Source organism: Hemitrygon akajei, chromosome 1, assembly GCF_048418815.1.
Source record: "Hemitrygon akajei chromosome 1, sHemAka1.3, whole genome shotgun sequence".
NCBI lineage: Eukaryota > Metazoa > Chordata > Chondrichthyes > Myliobatiformes > Dasyatidae > Hemitrygon > Hemitrygon akajei.
In genome coordinates, this window is record NC_133124.1 from 195,539,497 (window position 1) to 195,562,270 (window position 22,774).

Consider the following 22,774-nt stretch of genomic DNA (forward strand, 5'->3'; position numbering starts at 1 on the left):
GATCCGCTCTATCGTCATCAGAAAGAATAATTCAACGTGTTATTAGTTATTACCCCCAGGCCCCCTCCTTTGTGAGAATCGCCAAGAGAGAGAGAAGCCTTACGGTTTGGAATGTGGTCTGGCCTCTCAGCCAGACAAAAGCCACGGACATGGCCATTGTCTTGGGGAGAACCCGTTTGTGGAATAAGGGACTGGACTACGTGCAAACCCTCAGGGCAACGTGGGCTGGGTGATGGGGAAAGATTGCCTCACCCCCCACCCTGATTGACCATCTACAACCCTGCTAGTCCAGATAAAAGGTGGGCTGCCGAGGCGGGGGCCTCAGGACGCACCAAGGAGACACACGAAGGAAGACACGAGTAGCGCTTCCCGTCCGGACCGGGAAGCCATTTTGAAGGAAGCCACGTGCGTTAGATTTCGGATCGGGAGTCTGTGGCCTGAAACCAAAGAAAAACCGTTTTAACTAACATCAGGGATTTGCTTCGCAAAGACGACGGGCAAGTGTTCCCTTCTTTCTCACCACTCTCTCTCCTCTCCAACACAAAGAGATGCCAGTGGTTCCCAAAACGGGAAAACCTGCAGATTTTGAGTGACTCTTATATTCCATTGGACTCAGTATTATCCCTTAGACAACGATAGAGCTTATTTCTGATTGATTATTACTATACCTGTGCTTTAGATTGAGTTTTGACGATGTATATGATCTGAATGTTTTGTATTAACCATACGTTTGTTGCCCCTTTTATAAATAAAAAACGTTTGAAAATAGCACAACTCAGACTTCAGCGGACCTCTCTATCTTTGCTGGTAAGTAACCCGGGTTACTGGGAACGTAACAAACGATGAAAATGATCCCAAGGGGTATGCAGACCAGCAACCATAATGGAGTAGTTCCGGTTTTCCAAACCTTTAAAAAATTATCGATAATATCATAACAAACACTGTATATCAATAGTTAACATATTTGATGTTTGGTTAATGAAGCTTGCAAACACATTATGCGCATGCGCACACGTGTATCTCTCTGTGTGTGTGTGGTGTGAGTGAGAGAGGAGGAGGAGAGAGAGAGGAGAGAGAGAGAGAGAGGAGAGAGAGAGTGAGAGAGAGTGGAGGGGAGAGAGAGAGAGAGAGAGAGAGAGAGAGAGAGAGAGAGAGAGAGAGAGAGAGAGAGAGAGAGAGAGAGAGAGGAGAGAGGTGAAATATATTTATTTTGGTGAAATTTAATGTATTAAAATGTGATCGAACACTGTGCATCATATGGGGCAGTAAACTGTGCTAATGACCTACTTAAACGTTATCTCTAATGATAGCAAGGTCCTGCTATACATTATGAACTTAAAGTACTCCAGGTTTACACTCTCAGCGAGTTGATCACTGGTAGGTAAAGTGAAGGAACTCTGCACTGTACTCTTGACTGAGTCGATGAAGATTTAGATCTAATAGCGAATGGGCCGTTTTGTTCACTCGTCTTGTGATCACGGTATCCTTTTGGACCTTGTAATCTGGAATGACGGAGTTTCGGTTCACAAATTTTTCTTTACGGGGGTGGGAAACTGTCGGGGCAGAATGCCAACAGAAATTCAATATCTGTAGCATTACCGGTTGTGCATCTTGACACTTCTGAGAAAGTTTTCAGAAGTTTAGACTGATTAAATTTCATTGGATCTGCCGGTCAGATCAATTCCCGTTTAATTGTTATTCGACCATATGTGACTACTCATATAAATCAAACAAAACCACATTAATCTGGGATCCAAGTGCAAAAACACAGTACCAACTTCCACAACACAGCGAAAAAAAACACACACATGATTGCAAGGAAAATGATTAGACAATCAGCTAATAAATTATTCCAAAACCACGCACATAGCAGCGACCAATAAGTGCTTCTCCCTCACTTGGCGAACAAGAGGATGGGGTGACGTGGAGGTGAACAGCAAACACACACAGTATATCACAATATCATTTAAAGTCAACCAAGCAAAATATTTACGTATTTTAGTCCCAGACCTTTCATTGCATTGAAATATGTAGTCAAACACAACAGAGTTATACTCCGCTAAGCGAACATCTGGGAGGGGCAGAACAAGGACCACGCCCAGACAGTGGGCCGCACCCGACCTTAGGGGTAACCATCGACACTGATGACTCTCTCGTAAGGCCCTGTGACTGGAGTCCCAAATGCCACTGATCGGTGAAGGAATTCTGTACTTGCCCACATCAGAGCTTATCTTCTACTCAGCGGATATTAAAAGGGCAGCACTTACTCCGTCCTTTATGCACGTCCGGTAATGCTAGAGGAAAGTTTATAAAGGGTTGGGTATCATTCCTTTAAGCCCTGGTTAACATATTTGACGAAGAAATTAGGATCCCAGGTAATCTGTAAATATTTTACCACGTTCTTAGCAATCAAGAAATACCAATAATCAAATATTAGTATCGACAGCCGAGATTTCTGGTCTAAATGTCGAAACAACATTGATATTAAATACCTGAGTCGTTTTGGCCGGTGGAATTCAATCTGGAACCTGTGGACATATCGTAAACAATTTTAGCAGGCTATTTTTGGTGCGCTTGTCTGAAGTTCTTTCTAGTTACGTATTTAAGGAAACGTTGAAGAGAAGGTAGAATATAACCAACAACACATACCAGAACAAATAACGATTACATCTTCTTTGTGATTGCAGTCGTGTTGACCGAGTGGTGAGGAAAAACAAATGGACAAAAGTGATTCACTTCCTATGCATTTTAATTCATCCATCCAGATGACACCGGATCCATGGATAGTGTTAGATGTAATTGGAGGCCAAAGCGGAGGTCCGCAGCGCAGCTGTCTGCAGACTACTTGGGAATCAGCTAGATCCCAGGAGTCATCGCACACCATGCCCCAGCTGTCATTGAAGAAAATCTCCAGCCGTCAATTGCAGTGGTCAGTGCCGGTAAAAAGACGGAATGGTAGTTCTAGGTATAGTAAAATAAAATACTATATAATACCCACTCCTTCAAAATTGGTGCACTGCACTGCGGAAAAATACAATTAACTATGAAACGCAAGGGTAAAAATTGCTGCCAATGATCTTTATGTCGAAAATAATGACAAATGAAACTACCTCTTCTTTGCTTGACATGATCTGTATGCCTCTGTTCTTTACAGGTTTTTTTTTGCCCCAATCCGAAAACCATTTAAACACTACCCTTGTACTTCCATCATTATACCTTGTAGCACGTTCTGGGCGACTAATTTCCTCATTGCAAACAAACAATCCAAACATAAACATACCATTGACATCTTTTTTATTCTTTTCTCTCTCATCGGTAATGATCCTACTGCATATGATATTCCGTTCTTGACTATGAATACGACTCTGTACGCTACCTATCCGCCTCATAATGCCATACATTTCTATTAGTACTCACCTCGAGGTCGCAGAACAAAACACAGCTTAAACGCTCTCACCCAGGAGAATTCTGAATTAGATTTCCGTTCTTGGCTCCATATACGCCTGAAAATAAGTCCTTACTCCCAATCGACACCAATGCGAAATACTCGTTTTGCACATCATGTAGTTCCTCCAACTTCAAGCTGAAATCCCATTCTTGACCCGTAAGCTGCTGTATACTCCTGTTAGTCTTCCACTTTTTTTCTTAAATGTAGGTATCAAATGCTTTATTTTTTTTTCCTTTTTCTTATTTATAACGATATTTCATGATTTATCTCCTCTCCAGTACCTTCCCCATATCTTTATATTCCCCAAAGCATCATTTTTGTTTCAAAACAATAATATCCATCTCTATTTAGGCTTCCTTTATGTTGCATGCCTCTCTTAACTCCTGACTGGAACAAACCATTTCCGACCTCTATTCACATACTCTGCAGATGACTCCCACATATCAATTTTAGTCTTGCGAGAATACAGTTGCTCTTAATTAATTCATCCTAACTTTGTGCATCTTCTGTCTACCAATGGAATGTTCTCATGTGCTGTATTGCTTTGGCAGAGTCCAATATATCATGGTAAAAGCACTGGTCAGAATCTTGCTGCCATAATTCAAAGGTGGGAAAGTGCAGTGAAATCTAAACGTTATTGCAGCTCTAACGGCGACATTAATACAAGTGTTCTTAACCTATCAAAAAATTTCAACTTGTCCCCTTAGTTACCTGTTATCGAGTGAGAGGGCCAATCATTTACTTGTTCGCAGGGCTCTTCTTTGATACTTTCCGGCATGTTGGCTTCTGTCCACAAAATAATTATGTCGGAGATTTCATGCATGATTTTTAAAACAAAAATAGACAAATAAAAGAAACGTGCGTATTTACCTTCGCATGCAACACCTAAATCTTCCAAATGGTCACATTTGTGTTTTCCCCACGGTGGCAGTTCACACTGCCAAAGGGTCGACCCGTGCGATGAACATTCGATGACAGCCAACCAACCATATAGGTCCGTGTCCCTTTCCATATCGATACGAGCCAGGATAAACATATTTCAATGGTATACATTTCATTTGTTTACAAATGACTTCCGTTGACTTGGCATCGGGAGTTGTGGAGCACACTGTACCCCAGGTCCCTTTGTACCAGATTTCCACTCTCCCTTCTCTCCCTTCACATGGATAATTGCCGTTCTCTAGGCGCACTGGTTTATACTCTGTTGAAGAAACAAAGATGAGCAATACATTTTCTTACAAACAACAAGCAAATTGTGTCTTCTCGGGAAAAAAAAAGTCCGGCTATGCGAATGTTAAACAAAGACAGGCAATTACCGCTGTAAGGAGTGGCTTGTGAACTGTAGTTTGGCAGGGACACACATACACAGAAACGCAAAGTGATAAATTTTACTGAATTTCTGAAAGTAGTGTGGCAGGTAATGGGAAAATGTCGGAGTATAGAGAAATGCATGTCTGTTACCGGACTTTTGCTGCTGTTTACAAAATGGAGGGGTAAACAATTGAATACGAGGCTTGGTAGGGTGAATAATGTGGACCAAGGAAACACATTTTTTTTCTGTTCTGGAGGAGAAATTTGAAAAGAGCTGCGAAAGAGCTTCACATCCAATGAGTTTATGATGTTCTCTCAAGCCCGGCTAACATGCACAGGTGGGCCATGGCAAGTCTTCCTGAAGGGGGGGACTTTGGAGCATATCCTCAGTAGCTGCCCGAAGGCGTTGGGGGAAGGGCGATACCGCAGGTCTATGGCGGAAGCAATCCGCACAGCGATTCAAAACAGCAAAAATCAGCACGCTCCCAAACAGTCCATCTCCTTTATTCGAGCGGGGAAGATGGTTTAACAGTGGCCTCGCTCCTGGGGAGGACTTCTTGCCACTTCACGAGACTGGCACAAGTACAGTCACAAGTACACTTAGAGAGGCAGCTCAAGTTCCCACAGATCACCACAGCTACTACGCTCCGCCCCAACATGGTGTTAATATCGGAATTTACAAAGCAAGTGGTCCTGCTGTAACTTACTGTCCACTGGGAGGACTTGATTGAAGAGGCCAACGAGCACAAGAGGGCGCAATACACAAATCTCTTTGCAGAATATTGGAGCAATGGCTGGAGAATTCGCTGTGCGGCGGTCGAAGTTGTGTGTCAAGGCTTTTTTGGCCATTCGTTGCAGCGGACTCATAAACTCCTTGGGGTTAAATGACTGCAGTGTAGAGGAGCCAACAAGAACATTCTGGAGGCTGCTGAAAAGGCCTCGCGGTGGGTATAAATCCGGAGGGGGGATCCGTGGATTAGTGCGCTGCTTGGACACAAGTCGGGGGCTGATCGCCCCTGGCTGGCTCGCCAGGTGATAGTGTCTGATGATAAAAGACCCGATACTTCATACGACCGCGAGTTTATTACTGAAGACGTGTCCAGGGAGCACCAGAAGGTATATTCTACAACTTGGAATGCTGTAAACAGGAATGTGTCCTGCAAACGATCGTTATGAAATAAAATCGCGGTTCAGCGTTTAGATGTGTCGCTTGTCTATAGCTCATGGTCTGCCCATCAGTCCCAACATAATAAATACATACTGATGGGTCTTTGTGACGCATGGGAGCACTACAGTATTACTTTCATCCATTCTATCCTCACGATACAAAAGCTATCCTACTCACTTATGTAATTGCTTGCATTCTCCAGTCAAATATACTGTAGGTATGTAACCGCAGTCCGTCAAATTAGTTGACCGCATGCAGAAAATCTCTGATATCAAGTCGTCAATGTGGACGGTAAACGAGCTTGTATGTTCACGGTACTTTTATTCACCATATTAAGCCTAAACGTCCTTTAATTAGCTGATATTTTTACCGTGGCAACAAAAACAAACGGAAGCTCTACCTGCATCAGGGCATCCGGTAATATCTTCCAGACTCCGTAATGAATTCTCGGTGTTAGCCCTTTGAATCGTTCTGCCTGTCTGTCTGTATCAAAACTTGAAATTTCTGTCTCTATTAGTTCGACTCCTTTCCGTCAGTTGTTTGTTTCTGCTTGCTCAATCTTCCAGTTCCGCATGGTTCTCAGATGCAGGGTGAACAGCTGATTTTCCCAACAAAACAATGTAATCTGACGGTAAATGTTACCCATTCTGCAGAAAAACCTGTGTGTGCCCTCGCAGAGATAGCACCTTGTTTGGAAAACATAAAGTCCTCCGGAGCTGCTACTAAAATCCCTGTGATTTTCCTTCTTTTAGAATTTTGTTGAAGAGTTAGTTGATTATGTGTTCTAAGATTCATTTCACTTGACTCATTCGAAAATGCTTCCATCAGGAGTTGGAGAGTTGTGGAAACATTTCACAAAGAAATATGAATGGAAATAAAATACACAACATTGTTAAAAACATATGGTCACCTTTGGAATAGGTTGTATTTTCGTCTTTTTGACGTAATTTTGACACTGGCTTTGATATGTTACATTACGTAGCATTACGAGAAACATCAAGGCGATCAACGTCAGAAAACTAGTATTGTGGAATATGGAGGAACTCTTTTAAGTAGTGAGGCTGAAAGTCAGAGATGTAAACATTCAGTAAGTGAATCTTCGAATAAGTGAAGAAGAAATTATGGATCTCTATTTTAGCATTTAAAATTGGAGTTTGTACAATTCGAGAAAATTAGAAAGGAGTCCTTTTTCAATCATTTAATGCAACATGTTTAGACATGAGGCAATAGAACTGCTTCTTGATGGGTATGGAGGGGAATTCATTTCTTCATTTATTAACCTTTACAACAAATGTTAGGCATGTCAGCGAGTTACAGTGCAACGCAACTCTGAGTTTTGCGAGAAATATATCTCGATATATGGTCGACCTACAAATCTAGATAATCGGCTGAGAAGCCATGAAAGGGAAGAGAATGGAAAGAGCATGTTGCTGCTGATTAGGTGAATGGTAGTATATTTATACAGATCATTACGGGCCAGCGGTCTCCTTCGGTGCTGAACATATTTTATTGAATCTCTGCCTCCATTGATTGCTGCAGAAAATGAAACAAAATCTTACCAGAACACGTGACTGTCACATCTTCTTTATGACTGCAGTCAGGTTCGCCGAATGGTGCTGATGGACACTCCCAGAGATACGACTCAGTACACGAACATCTCAATTCGTTCAAGCAGATTGGCTTAGAGCATTCTCCGTAATACTCACGAGTTTTATCCTGCAAAGAAAATCCACAAGCTAGCTGCCTACAGACCACGTTTGCGTCATCCATATCCCAGGAGTCATCACAAACCGTGCCCCAGGACCCACGGTAATAAACCTCAAGTCGTCCCGCACATGCATCTTCACTTCCTGATAGTCGTATTTGCAAGTGCCCTGAGCAACAAAAATGCTGGAAGTTAATCACAGCAGAAAGACTGGAGGCACCATACAGTTTCATTTTCAAAGTTGCCTGTAGAATTGTTGAAAATGTACAATCATGTTATCAAAAATATGAACTTGCAGTTTTTTTTCATAAAAAAAGGCTAGCTGAATAGAGCGCGTCCAGAAACAATTTTCTGCGTCCCCACTTGAGCAGGCAGATCAGCATTTCTGTACGTTTGAAAGCAGATGTTGGCAACCCATCTTCATGATTTTCATGGATTAACGTACATCGAGTAGAATTCATGGTGAGATGGCCGACAGCATTCTACTTTGACCATTATATTTTAACCAGGATCATAAATGGTTCCAATTCTCAAACAACCGGTGATCAGCTCTTATGGAGCTGAATAGGATTCAATCGTATGTTGTCGACTCAATATCGAGTGCTCAACTGGTATTAAATGCTGGATCACGCTATTATCAACGCAGCTAAATGGGTGGACCAAATGGTGAGGTAGAGAAATGAATTTCATATGGGTCGCGGCCAAATTCCCGCCTATGGGCTCCTTATACGTTTTGAGAGAAATCTGAGATTAGAGAGACACATTGCAGGTGATGTTAACTCAGCTGTTATTGCTCATTGGAATCAGACCTCGGTCCTCCACAGGGCCTATCCCAAAACAAAATACACCATCTGTGTTAATTACATAGTTAACCAATTTGTTGTGTGAGCATACTTAGTTAATTAATGTAATTTTCTTGCAGATATTACTAACTGTTGTCACATTTCGACTTGTTTGTAAAACTCCAACATGGATTTGCCTAACCGAGACAATTTAACAGTCGCGTTGCACTAGATTTTGTGGAATCAACAGTGGCCTAACGTTGAGAATATCTTGTTCCGCAATCATCAAAGTCAATCCCTCTCTCTGATTGCTCCCTTGCTCACATAGATGTCCGATTTCCTACATCCGCTTCGATGTGCTGTTCCTAATATAAGGCCATAAGATTTAGCAGTAGAAGTAGGCCATTCGGCCCATTTAGGTTTCACCGCCGTTCAGTCATGTGCTGATCCAATTGCTCCAGTCATGCCCACTCCCCTGCCTTCTTCCAATACTCTTTCATGCTCTGGCTAATCAAGAACCTATCTGTCTCTGCCTTAAATACACCCAACTGTTCGGCCTCCACAGCCGTTCTTGGCAGCAAATTCCACAGATTTACCACCCAGTGAAAGTAATTTATCCGCATCTCTGTTCTAAATGGACGTCTTTCCATACTGAAGTCGTCCCCTCTTATCCCAAACTCGCCGACAATGTGTAATAACTTTGCCGTTTCTGACATATTCAAGCTTTTTCCGTTTCGGAACGTTGCTATGAGACCCCTTCCCCGCCGATCATACTCCCGAACTCTAGCGAATACAGCCCAAGAGCTACCAGACGTTCCTCATACGGTAAAGATTTCATTCCTGGAATCATTCTCGTGAATCTCCTCTGAATCGTCTCCAATGTCAGTATATTCTTTCTATAATAAGGAGCCCGAAACTGCACACAATATTTCTTGTATGGTCTCATGAGTGCCTTATAGACACTCAATCTCACATCCCTGCTCTTATATCCTATACCTCTAGAAATGAATGCCAACATGCATTCGCCTTCTTCACTGCCAACTCAACCTGGAGGATACTCTTTTCGGTATCCTGCACAAGGACTCCCAAGTCCATTTGCATCTCTGCATTTTGAACTCGCTCTCCTTCTATGTATCAGTCTTGCCGTTTATTTCTTCTATGAATAGGCATGACCATACACTTTCAAAAATTCCATTTATTTTGCCGCTTATTTGGTCATTCCCCTAAACTATCTAAGTGACTTTGCAGGCTCTCTGTTTCCTCAACAGCACCCTGTTCACTACCTATATTTGCATTGTCGGCAAATTTAGCTATGAATTCCATGGGGCAAGTCATTGCTATACGTATTAGAAAGCAGCGGTCCAAACATCAACCCTCTGGAGCTTCACTGGTAATCGGCAGCCAGCCAGAATAGGATCCTACTTTCTATTTTCAGCCGATCAGCCAATGCATGGGTGGAGCATTGGCTGATTGGCAGAAAATTCCCTGTAATTCCTCGGGCTCTTATCTTGCTAAGCAACCTCATGTGCTGCAAATTGTGAAAGGCCTTCTTAAAATCCAAATACACCACATCTCCGTTGTCTACGCTGCTTGCAATTACCTCAAACAATTACAGTAGGTTTATCAGGCGAAACCTTCCTTTCACGAAACCATGCTGCTTTTGGGCTATTTTGTCCTGTGGCTCCAGGTACTCCGTAATCTGATCCGTAACAGTCGATTCCAAATACTTCACAACCACTGAGTTGAAACTATCAGAGCTATATGTTCCTTCTTGATGCCTTCCAGCCTTAGGAAATTTCGGACTAATATTTGAAATTTTCCAGTCATCCGGTACAATGCCAGCATCTATCCATTCTTGCTATATCATTGTTAATATCACAGCAAACTGTCCATCAGGGGTGCATTCCATCATGTCCAGGAAGTATATCTACCCTGAGACCACTGAGCTTCCTGAACACCTTCTTAGTCGTAATTTTCACTGCACATACTTCATTTCCCTGGCATTCTTGAATATCCGGTATACTGCAGATGTCTTCCACTACGAAGACTGATGCAAAATATGCATTCAGTTCCTCTACCATTTACAATATCTCGAGTGTCATTTTTCGATTGACCCGAAATTTAATCTCGCCTCACTTTTACATCTACATGCGGAAAAAACTTCTAGCATGTTCTTTGTATCTTTTAGCATCTTCTCAGTACTCTTAGTATCTTTTAGTATCTTCTCAGTATTCTTAGTATCTTTTAGTATCTTCTCGCCAGCTTCCTATCATGTTTCATTTTTTTTACCTTCGTAATGACCTTCTTAGTTCCCTTCTGCAATCTTTATAATCCTTCCACTTGCTTTGGCCTCCTGTATCTCCTATCTTTTGCTTGTACTTTGGCTCTGATTGCACTTATCAGTCACGGTAATATCCTTCCTCCATTCGAAAATTTCTTCGTATTTAGAAATATCTGTCTTGCAATTCCCTCATTTTTCAAGTCAAGTCAAGTCAAGTCACTTTTATTGTCATTTCGACCATAACTGCTGGTACAGTACATAGTAAAAATGAAACAACGTTTTTCAGGACCATGGTGTTACATGACACAGTACAAAAACTAGACTGAACTACTTAAAAAAAAACATAGACAGAGCTACACTAGACTACAGACCTACACAGGACTGCATAAAGTGCACAAAAACAGTGCAGGCATTACAATAAATATTAAACAGTACAATAGGGCATGGTGTCAGTTCAGGCTTCGGGTATTGAGGAGTCTGATACCTTGGGGGAAGAAACTTTTACATAGTCTGGTCGTGAGAGACCGAATGCTTCGGAGCCTTTTCCCAGACGGCAGGAGGGAGAAGCGATTGTATGAGGCATGCATGGGGTCCTTCATAATGCTGTTTCCTTTGCGGATGCAGCGTGTAGTGTAAATGTCCGTGATGGCGGGAAGAGAGACCCCGATGATCTTCTCAGCTGACCTCACTAACCGCTGTAGGGCCTTGCAATCCAAGATGATGCAATTTCAAATCAGGCAGTGATGCAGCTGCTCAGGATGCTCTCAATATAACCCCTGTAGAATGTGATGAGGAAGGTGGGGGGGGGGGGTGCGGTGGGAGATGGAACTTCCTCAGCTTTCGCAGAAATTAGAGACGCTGCTGGACTTTCTTTGCTATGGAGCTGGTGTTGAGGGACCAGGTGAGATTCTCCATCAGGTGAACACCAAGGAAATTGGTGCTGTTTACGATCTCTACCGAGGAGCCGTCGATGTTCAGCGGGGAATGGTCGCTCCGTGCCCGCCTGAAGTCAACAACCATCTCTTTTGATTTTTCACAATAAGAGACAGTTTGTTGGCTCTTCACCAGTCCATTTGCCGCTGCACCTCCTCTCTGTAAGCTGACTCGTCGTTCTTGCTGATAAGACCCACCACGGACGTGTCATCGGGGAACTTGATGATATGGTTCTAGCTGCGTGTTGCCGCACAGTTGTGGGTCAGCAGAGTGAACAGCAGTGGACTGACCACGCAGCCCTGGGGAGCCCCCGTGCTTAGTGTGATGATGTTGTAGTTGCTGCTCCCGATCCGGACTGACTGAGGTCTCCTAGTCAGGAAGTCTCGGGTCCAGTTGCAGGGGGATGTGTTCAGGCCCAGTAGGCTCAGCTTTCCAATCAGTTTCTGAGGGATTATTGTGTTGAATGCTGAACTGAAATCTATGAACAGCATCCGAACGTATGTGCCTGCTTTGTCCAGGTGGATGAGGGCCAGGTAGAAGGTTGTGGCAATGGCATCATCTGTTGAGCGGTTTGGAGCGTACGCAAATTGCAAGGGGTCCAGTGAGCGGGGCAGAAGGGTTTTGATATGCTTCTTGACGAGACTCTCGAAACACTTCATCATGATGGATGTAAGTGCAACTGTTCGGTAGTCATTTAGGCAGGACACTGAAGAGTTCTTCGGCACAGGGACGATGGTGGCGGCCTTGAAGCATGTTGGAACGGTGGCGCTGCTCAGGGAGATGTTGAAGATGCCAGTGAGCACATCTGCTAGCTGGTCTGCACATCCTCTGAGCACTCTACCAGGGATGTTGTCTGGTCCAGCAGCCTATCGTGGGTTGACACTGCTCAGGGTTCTCATGTCGGCCATGGTGTGATACAGCACCTGGTCATTTGTAGGAGGGGTGGACTTCCTCACCGCCACGTCATTGTCTGCCTCAAACCCGTCGTAGAAGTTATTCAGGGCATCTTGGAGGGAGGAATCACCTGAACAGACAGTTAATCTTGTCTTATAATTGATGATGTCCTTGATGTCCTTCCACATGCGCTGCGTGTCGCCGATATCCAGGAAGTGGCTGTGGATTCGCTGGGCGTGTGCACGCTTTGCCCCTCTGATGGCTTGGGACAGTTTGTCCCTTGCTGTTGTTAGAGCTGCTTTGTGGCCTGCTCTGCGGGATCTCAGCAGTGCACGCACCTCTGGGGTCATCCATGACTTCTGGTAAGCGAGTCCTGGACAGAGTAACATCATCAATGCACTTGCTGATGTAGCTGGTCACAGATGCTCAGTACTCCTCAAAGTTGGTAGAGTCGCCATCATTTGTAGCGTCCTTGAACATGTGCCAGTCACTGTGCTCAAAGCAGTCTTGAAGAGCAGAGATGGCTCCTGCTGGCCAGGTTTTCACCTGCTTCTGAACTGGTCTGGAGCTCCTGACGAACGTTCTGTATGCTGGAATTAGCGAAACAGAAATGTGATCTGAGTAACCGAGGTGGGGGCGGGGCTCTGCCCGGTACGCGTCGGGGATGTTTGTGTAAACACGGTCCGTCACGTTCTCCCCCTCGTCACAAAATCCACATACTGATGGAATTTGGGGAGCATTCACCTAAGGTTCGTGTGGTTAAAATCACCGGCAACTATAAACAGACCATCAGGGTGTGCGTTCTGCAGTTCGCTAATAGCCCCGTACAGTTCACAGAGCGCCTACTTTGCATTAGCGCTGGGGGGAATGTACACACCGAATATAAGGACAGAGGTGAATTCCCGTGGCAAATAAAATGGCTGCATCTAACAGCCACAAAATCCACTAGCGATGAGCAGGGACTGGAAAACAGCATAGCGTTCTTACACCATTCCGTGTTGATGAAAACACACAAGCCACCACCACGAATCTTACCGGAGAGATCTGCATCTCTGTCCGCACGAATCAAGGCTAGCCCGTCTTGCTGAATGGTAGCGTCCGAAATGTCATCAGTAAGCCATGTCTCTGTGAAAACATACGCGAGGCAAACTCTGTACTCCCGCCAAGTATTACGTTGGATTCGGATGTAGTCCATTTTATTGTCCAGGGAGCGGACACTGCCGAGCAGAATGGACGGGAGAGCCGGCCGGTTAGGGTTTGTTTTTAGCCTGGCACGGACCCCTGCCCGTTTGCCTTGCTTCTGCTTCCTCGTACATCGCTTTCGACGTCTCCATCTCCGGCTACCAGCATCAGGCAAGGCCAAGGAAAGTAGGTCCGTTCCCCTCAACAAGCCGAGGTCGCGTCACTCAGCCAACAGGTCTTGGTAAGGTTTGTTTTTGGGCGATCTCTGTATTGTAGTTCTATGTGGCGATGGTAGGTTGCCGCTCTACTATGCATGTGCCCTAATCGAAAATTGTGTATGAAACTTGTAATAGAAAATTAAATTAAATTAAAGTAACACCAGGTCTGAAAGGCCGCTGCTGCCGTGCCGCGCCACCTCATGGGATGATACTCCAGTTATTGCTATTCCACTGTCCCTTTCTAAAAAACTTTGGTCAGTTCTCCTCGCCTGATATTGTAGTTCCTTTTATTGAACTGAAATACCGACACGGTGGATTTTATTTTCTTATCTCAAATATCAAAGTGAACTCTATCATGTTGTGATCACTCTTCCCTATGGCCTTCTTAGCGTTGAGCTTTCTTAACAACTCCAGATCATCGCAGAACACCGAATCTAACACAAACGATCACCTAGTGGTTTGGCACCACCTAATGTGAGCCGTCTGACTGTTACGTGATAGAATAATTAATTGAAAAGTGTGCATGTTACAATTTTAAATATTTTCATTTAATGGAAAACTTGTTGCGATAATGCTAGATTGAGTAGAATGGAATCAACTTGTTTACCTATGCATTCGGTTTTCCAATCCATTCCCCACTTTTTGCAGACTAGTAGATTAATTGCAATCTGTAATGTCCCACTGAAATTGTAATTCATTGTAGGATCTGCGGAGCAGAGCTTCATAACCATTGCAATAAACAAAATGACCAGGTGCCTATCTGCATGTCTCAGTTGCAGTGAATTGTTCATTTTAATAATGATTGCAACGCTAAAGTACTACTTCCCATTTTAATTTTTAAATAATATTTACGTGAACACAGGACACCATCTCCAGTGTTTTCAGAGGAATACTGGTTTAACACGGACATTCTGCAGTCTCGGAGGTGTAACCTGCTTCCTTCACATTGAACGTCAATCACCTGCGCGGGTCGTTCACGCTCTCTGGGCCTGGAGGAGTTGTACGCATGTATAGCGTTGCCACATCGCATTTGCCGACAGACAACATTTGCATCACAAATGTTCCAAAATTTATCTTGTACTCTTCTCCAGGTGCCGTTGACATAAACCTCCACTCGGCCATCACAGCGGTTTCCCCCATCGGTCAATCTTTGCAGACCAAAGATCCTCTATAACATAGAAGAAGATGGCAAAAACAGTCCTATGAATGTATAGCGTTGTACATATACATTAATTCGTCACAATGGTTTTTACAGTATTTTCCACATGTTATATCCGAGCGAGCAAGTTAGCAAACACTATCACAATATTACAGTTCTACCAGCAATTTCTGTACCTCACCTCAGAAATTTGGACTTCTGAGGTGGATAGTTAAATTGCATTTATAATCTGTTCACATACTGATGAATACCGAATTTATTCCACACCTTGACACTCGACGAGTGCTGCTCTATTCATACAAATTGGTTCGTTCGCAAGTTTATCTTTATTTTCTTGCATGAAATTACATACAAGCATACCAGGAGGGGTTTACTTTGATGAGAAAAATATTTGTCACGTCGCCCTCCGCAGGAAAATTTAAAAAAAACAAACAACTGGAACACAGCAATTGGAATTTCTGCACTTGCACATCAAATTTAATGTGAGGCTTTTAATTTCATAGTGCCTTTCATCATGTCTTCAATGCATTCTCTAACATAATTCATTTGTGATAAATGTTATTTCTCTGTATTTGGATTTTACGTAATGTCGCGAAAAAAAATCTATAAACAAAGTGCGGTTTGTCTCAATCCGATATTTTTTGTGACTCACCAGAACAGATGAGACTAGCATCATCCCTATGTGAACAGCTGATATGAGTGAAAGTGGAGATCTGACAATCAGCTGGTCTGGACTCGTTTCCCAGGGAACGGTAGCTGTCCTTCCACACCGGCCCGTTTCCTTGGCCAAAGTAAGCACTTCTGAGAGTTGAATATACTGCGCCACATTTCAACTGTTCACAGATCACGCCAGCCTCTTCCAGGCCGAATTACTAATCACAAAGTGTCCCCCACTGGTCTCCGTACTGAATCTCCTCACGGACTGAGCATCTGTTCTTCCCATCAACCAGTCTTGGCCCGTGCTTTCCTATTTTAGTAATAATATAAGACAGTTATCTATTCTCAGTAAACAAATAAAAAAGGAGCAAACCAATAAACCAGATAAATAGTTTGAATATTCACCGCCTATACGACTAGACTGCTTTCCAAGTGCATTTCTGCACTGAAGTTCAGTGAATAGTATAATATTCAGGTCGAGCTGGGATCATTGGGTTTTATTTCATTACTTTTAATTCTGTGAAAATGTACCGAGGTGAAAATTGGAAACAGATGCTTTTGAAGGTTATAACACAATCACCTCCCAAATACTGACCACCAAAATAATAACATAACAACCGTTGATTAATGCATTTTACAGGGTACGCTTGATATAATTGACTACTTCTATTTTCAAAGCCTGCTGTATATATTTTCTTTCCTATTGCAGTAGAAAACCTCCTGTGAATATCATAATCTATCAGCGAGGTTTTTTGCCCAGTTAGTTGTTGGCAGTTTTGTTAGGCAAAGTCATTGGACTGTCCACAGGAGTTTTGTGCAATGACAGAGACGAGAAGTGCTAATTTTAGTTATTTTCTGAACACTTAACGGTGAAGACGTTGTTGTCAGGTATGACTTTTTCTGATGCTCTGCTAGGCTGACTGTCAGTCTGAGAGTGAACCATACGTATGTAAAGTGAAACTTTGTGCTACTCTGTTAGCAATCTGTTACCTCTATGCCTGTTTATGATTTTCAGATTTTTTAGTTCTAAGATGACAACAATCTTCTCCGAGCGTCTTTACCAAAATCATTCTAATAGCATCACCAAAACATTGTAGTTCTTCCCGTCTCGGCATTGTACTGTGATACACAAATTCGCAGTGTTGTCAATTTATTTATCAAATGTGACGTCACTTTGAACTATCTGAAGTACGTTGCTCATCATTCTCCAAGTGCTTCACAATAGATTTTGTTATGGATATTATTATTCTTCCTTTAATCAATGTCAGATGAATAACTAAGCTTTTTTTCATGCATCATTTTTGCTCCTATCGCGAAGAGTTAACCATATCAACTGCTCCGTTTCCTAAAACTGTCAGAACCATAATTTTATTGGAATGTGATACCAGCACATACATTGTCCTCGACATCAGTTACGTCATGTGTATCACTATCTGCAGAAAAAGTGCACGTCTTCGAGAACATGTCTTCCGCAGTATTTCTTTCGAATATAATTTCACTTGCACGTATTCAATGGGCGTTGATTCTCCAATACTTTTAAAAAACTTGCTTCTGACTTTATGAGCATATATCTACAAATGCCTTATTCAAAATTTCCAGTTTCATCATTGACAATGTCCCGGAAAGATTAGCAAGTTACATCCCTTTGACAGGCTGATATTTTCCTTTTATCTTACTGCCGATTCTCCTGAACATAACTGTTTTAATTTCCTCATGACAACTGCTTCTTCTATCAACCGAGAAGGATACCATTTAATTATGTTATTACACAATTGAAGTTACCCGTGTTTCGGAGTAACGACCTCAAAATTCCCCACCAATCTTTCTTATTTCTGCTAGCAGACCATTCATTAGCAAGCTTTTTAACAACCTCTTTGTTACTGAAAATACCTTCGCGTTTTTCATTTTCCTTCTACTTCCGATATGTCGAAAGACCTGGGCTATTCCAGCACTGGATGTTATGGAGCAACATCTTTCATTGCAAACGAGATCATACCCAGCTACGTCCATGACTGCCTTTAATATAATTGTATTTCTGTATCTGCAGCATTAAACCAGATATATGTGCCGTATGCTTAGGCGTTATATGTATTTCCATGACAGCGTCAGGTACTGCAGCGGTGCAAGAAGACAGCTCATGACCACCTTCTCAAGGGCTGGTCAATACATGCTGCCTTAGCTATCGAAGTCCGCATCCGATTATTATATTAAATATAATCTTTAAGAGATAGTTATTGGCATTTTTTCGTGGGAAATGGTTTTCCATTGCCTTGGTTCGTTATATTTTCAAGACTGAGAGCCCTATCCATTAACAATTCTCTTCAGACCTTGTCTGCTTATCGTCAGTGGTTGCATAGCCAGTATCTCTAACAACTACGACTTGCTCCCATGGTTTCTCATGACGCTGATCTGCGTTCTATGCGGATACTAAAACTTGCCTGAAGTTGAACTGTAAACGGGTTGAGAAAGAACTCCTAACAACTCCTTTGTAAAAACCTATCTCCAGCATTCAGTTGTCAGCTTCTTATTTTTATTCTACATTCTGCAATTGTTTGCTATTTACATTTGTTTGCAAAACCAATTTATATTTTTGCTTTCTTTGTATTATCTATTCAGTTTCTTTCTTTCGCTTAATGTCATTTTCTTTTATGTTTTTTGACTGTCTCAAGATGTGTTCAGGGCACAAGTATCGATTTACTGATATTTTGAAGAAATAAATCTGTTATTTTATTAGCTATAATGCCTGGACATGTGTAGTCACGTAGAAGTATATCCCTGAATCGCTTCATTTCTGATGGGTCAATCGTCATCCAAACTACTTCGCGCTGCTCCACGTTGTATACAATCGAATTCCAATTCTAGAGCTAGACCTTCGACTTTTTAACATACTTGCCATCTCATTTTATTTCAGTGGCTTCTTTCACCAGGCGGTACCAAACTGCATTGCGCGGCCCTGTGGTTTCGTGCCGTGAAGTGAAGCGTATAGTCATTGCAAATGCAATGCTCAGTTGCTGTCGATTTCTCCATGTAATCCAAAAAGGATACACCACCTGCGTCTCGTCTGGCCGTTATACGCTACTCTCTATTCCCAGGAAATTCTGCAAACGACAGCTGTCATGAATTACAGGTTATCTTTGACCTGTTTAAGCTGTGATTTGAGCTGCCTTACGGTTTGTGGAATTCTTCCCTATATTTCCACGGCCCCTGGAAGGATAGCCAGGTGTCTGAAGAAATACCAGATTGATGCAATTAATACCATCCACGTACTCAGTAGAGATTTACAGCATTTGTCTGTTTGCAATGATCTGTCCTTGGCGAATCTTGACATTTATCAAAGCTATAATAATTACTATGAGATTTGCATCACATAACTGAAATGAGGTATACCTTGATAAGATGTCGCAATGTTGATCAGAGGCAACGGTGTTCAATGTTAAATTGCTTAATTTCAAATGAGTTACCACGCCTTCCGAACACTTCAGTATTTCGTCTCTTTTATGTCTATTATGACGATGTATTACACTTTAGGGTAATTAGAATTATAGAGTGTATTCTCTGTAAACATCGGCATTCTATTACCATGTATTATGCTGTAAATGTTAAAGCAATATCACGATTCAACGTCTTCTTATCTTTCAGAATTTTCGTTGCATTAATTCGCTTCGCTTTTTAAAAATATAATTTTCGTACTGCTGCCTAACCGGCATACTTTCCTATAAAGCAATAATTTCAAAACAGATTTTGAATATATATCACCAATGTATTATTTGCGTGCAGCTACATCTCTAGATATTTACGGACTCGACGATTTGATATTGAAATACTCTGTTAATATACGATCTCTCAGTTTTGCAACACAATCGTAGATTATCAACATGTTAATCGTGTTCGTGTTTTGGTCTTTGATTCTTGTTTCATCGCATGGAAGACAATCATTTATGTTGACCACGAGTAAATTCTTCAAGCATTTCCCCTGACGCAGCCCCCACCCCCACATAGACTGTAGATCAATATCACATCAAAATGATAAGCGGCACCTTATAATTTCTTATTCAGAAGAATTATTGTGAACTGACCACTGCCTTCAAAGTGAAATCAAAGTTTCATATTGATTTATTCTCAAACGCGGTACTCACCAGAACAGTTCAAACCGACGTCATTCTTGTGATTACAATGCTGAGTCCTTGAAGAAACTGGACATTCGCCCAGGCTATGCTCGTTACCTTGATATTTAAGGACGTTGTTCCAAACCTGACCCTTTCCCTCTCCAAAATATGCTCCTTCCAGCACTGAAACAGCAGATCCGCATTGAAGCTGATTGCACACCATGTTGGCGTCATTTACAGCCCAGCAAAGGTCACACACTGTTCCCCATGTGTCATCAAACTGCACCTCCAGTCTCACTGAGCACTCGTCATTTGCAGACACCAATCTTGCAGCACTATGACCTGAGAAAGATATGAAGAAAAATCAAGACAATGAGAATTGTAAGAATGTGAGTCAAATCATATCGTATTCAGCATTTATCGGGTTCTGAAATGATTGTGTTTCCAATCTGCTCTCCGCATTTTTTAAATTTCCGATTAATTAATTTTAACTGACAAATCTGTATTTTCGTGTGGTAGGTCAATGTTGTTTATGAATAACGCAGTAGGAAGAATATAGGTTGAGAATATTCTGACATCAATATCAAACAATATCCCTAGCAATTATGCATACTATAGGCTTGATGTCTCTCTGAACCTATCCAATATCGTATTATTATATTGGAACTCAGCAGGAAGACCCCTTTCCCTGTTTCCTTATTAAGTAAGACTAGCTGAATGGACCTTCGCTCAACGAAGTGTTTTAATTTCTATAACATCCTCTGCTTCTCCGCTTTTGTACCTTCTGTCGGACTGGATGTGCATTTTCCCGATTTAAACTTCACTGACGTTCTGTTCCATATTGATACCCGCTCTGTAGAAATATCAGAAAATTTTGCCACTCTTGACGTAGACATTTTGCTCACATGCACCATTTTTATAATTGCTTTTCCTTATCCAATAGCTTGCTTCCTCTGCGACAAAACGTGATCCCTGATGAGAGAAGACTTATCGAAGTTGTTTACAATTATACATGTCCTTCTTCTTTAACGTTCTGCTGACAGCGGCAATCACCTTAGCATTATTTTCCTAACATTGTCACTCGCTCTTTAAACTGAGAGAGAGAAAAAAAACCTCATCAATGCTCTGGCTCTTGTGGCATTACCTCTGCCCTTTAGTTAAAACCCCCCATAATGTAAATACTGATCTAAAGAATTTGCCACAATCTGGATGGAGCATACTCTAAATGTCAAACAATCTCTATCAGTAGTGCCGACTCTAGATTCGCCCTTTTGAAAACGTCATGATCTTGAACAGCAAGAGATTGAAACTGCGCAGAAAAAAAGATCGACATTGTTCTCTCATTTTTCTGCATTTAAGAACATTATCCATAACGTCTTCCAGACGGAATAGCGCAGAGACAGTTAACAGATGGAAAAAAAAAACACATTTTCCAAGGCTTTTTGTCGTTCCGTTTTTTTTTTTTTGTTATCTGCAGTGTGGTATGACATTGGAGTTCACGGTCTTTCCATAACTATATCAGGTCCTGGCAGATTTTTCTGTAAAAATTATTATGCCATTGCCTTGTACTGGGTAGTGTCTTTGCAAGACACGCAATTACAACCGTTACTAATACTCTACAGATATTTTCTGCTTTGCGTAACTGGTCGCATAACTCGGTTCTATGATACATACCAGCGCTCAGCGACCAGAGGCTTTCATTCCTTCGGCTCGACTTGATAGGGCATCTGTTCCTAAGCAGGTGATACACCTAGCCCACGGGTTATCTGCGAACTAGCCGGGGAAGGAAAGCCTTACACCTCTTTTGTAAGCTGCATTTCCACTCCTCTACCAATTCTGTCCGAAGGGAATGATAATCTGTACTTAATCTGGCATTGGGAAATCAACATGGACAGGTACTACATATCTCAGTGGGAGAGAAATTTGAAGATAATGATGACAATTCTATGCCATTTACTACAACATTGGAGAGGGATAGCAACAGACAAAAGATAAAGTGCTTAATTGGGGTAATGGGAGATATGATGCTTTCAGGCAGGAACATGGCAGCATGCATTGGGAACAGATGTTCTCAGGGAAATGTAAGGAAGAAATGTGACAAATGTTCAGGTGATATTTGAGTGTGGATTCGGCATTGATGTGTTCCAATGAGACATTGAAAAGATGGGCGTGAACAGAAACCGTGGTGTACATAGGTTGTTGTATATCTAGTGAAGAAGAAAAGAAACGCTTACAAAAGGTAAAGAAAACTGGGTAATGATAAAGATCCAGAAGATCATAAGACTTGCAGACAGGAACTTAAGAATGACCATAGAAGAGCCAGAAAGGGAAAATGAGAAGGTCTTGGCGGACAGGATGAAGGAAAACCCAAATGCATTCGACAAGTATGTGAAGAGCAAGAAGATAAGACATGAGGGAATACGACCAATCTAATGTGACAGGTGGAAGGTGTGTATGGAACAGCAGAACATAGCAGAGGTACTTAACCCTTACATACTATTGGGGTCAAACTTGACCCGTTTTGACATGCGACAGCAGTAAAACACCCTAAATGCCATTTTCTAAAGCCAACTATTGATGATGTTTCCTAAAGTGACCCAAAATGCGCCAAAATAAAAATAGTTTTAAAATATATATATATTTTGTACAGGTGCTACAATTTTTGTACATTGAGTTTGATCCGGGTCAAATTTAACCCTATATATTGAAATGGGTTTTCAATAGATACGGGTCCCAAACTGCACATGCCATGTCAATGTATATTTCTTATAGGACAGTTCTGACAGATTTCAACCGGGTCCTTGACACTGTCACAAGAGCTGCCTCTCACGGGGTACCTGAGCCGCCACTTCAGTGACTGCGGTTATGGCAGCATGACTTAGGGTCCAAGAGGTTATTGATCTGGTCTTACAAGAAGAGCAAACAGACAG

General features: G+C 42.1%; 1 protein-coding gene across 1 annotated transcript; it reads right to left on the bottom strand.

The window, feature by feature from the left end:
- Window positions 1-4,380: 4,380 nt before the first annotated feature.
- LOC140728632 (scavenger receptor cysteine-rich type 1 protein M130-like) lies at window positions 4,381-22,402 on the bottom strand. Its single transcript, XM_073047642.1, has 5 exons — window positions 22,342-22,402; window positions 19,990-20,186; window positions 14,775-15,090; window positions 7,487-7,801; window positions 4,381-4,649 (listed from the first exon to the last, which is right to left on the bottom strand). Exons 1-5 carry the CDS (start codon window positions 22,400-22,402, stop codon window positions 4,381-4,383), a joined length of 1,158 nt encoding a protein of 385 aa, XP_072903743.1.
- Between the last annotated feature and the right edge of the window lie 372 nt (window positions 22,403-22,774).

Bases quoted from the DNA above. Each gene is read 5' to 3' on its own strand.
- LOC140728632 (XM_073047642.1), bottom strand. From the start codon at position 22,402: ATGGCATTTAGGGTGTTTTACTGCTGTCGCATGTCAAAACGGGTCAAG. The intron at 15,091-19,989 runs GTTTGGAACAAC...TCTATGTTATAG, and splicing joins TTGGAGAGGGAAAGGGTCAG to AGGATCTTTGGTCTGCAAAG. The intron at 4,650-7,486 runs GTAAGATTTTGT...TTTCTTCAACAG, and splicing joins TGTGACAGTCACGTGTTCTG to AGTATAAACCAGTGCGCCTA.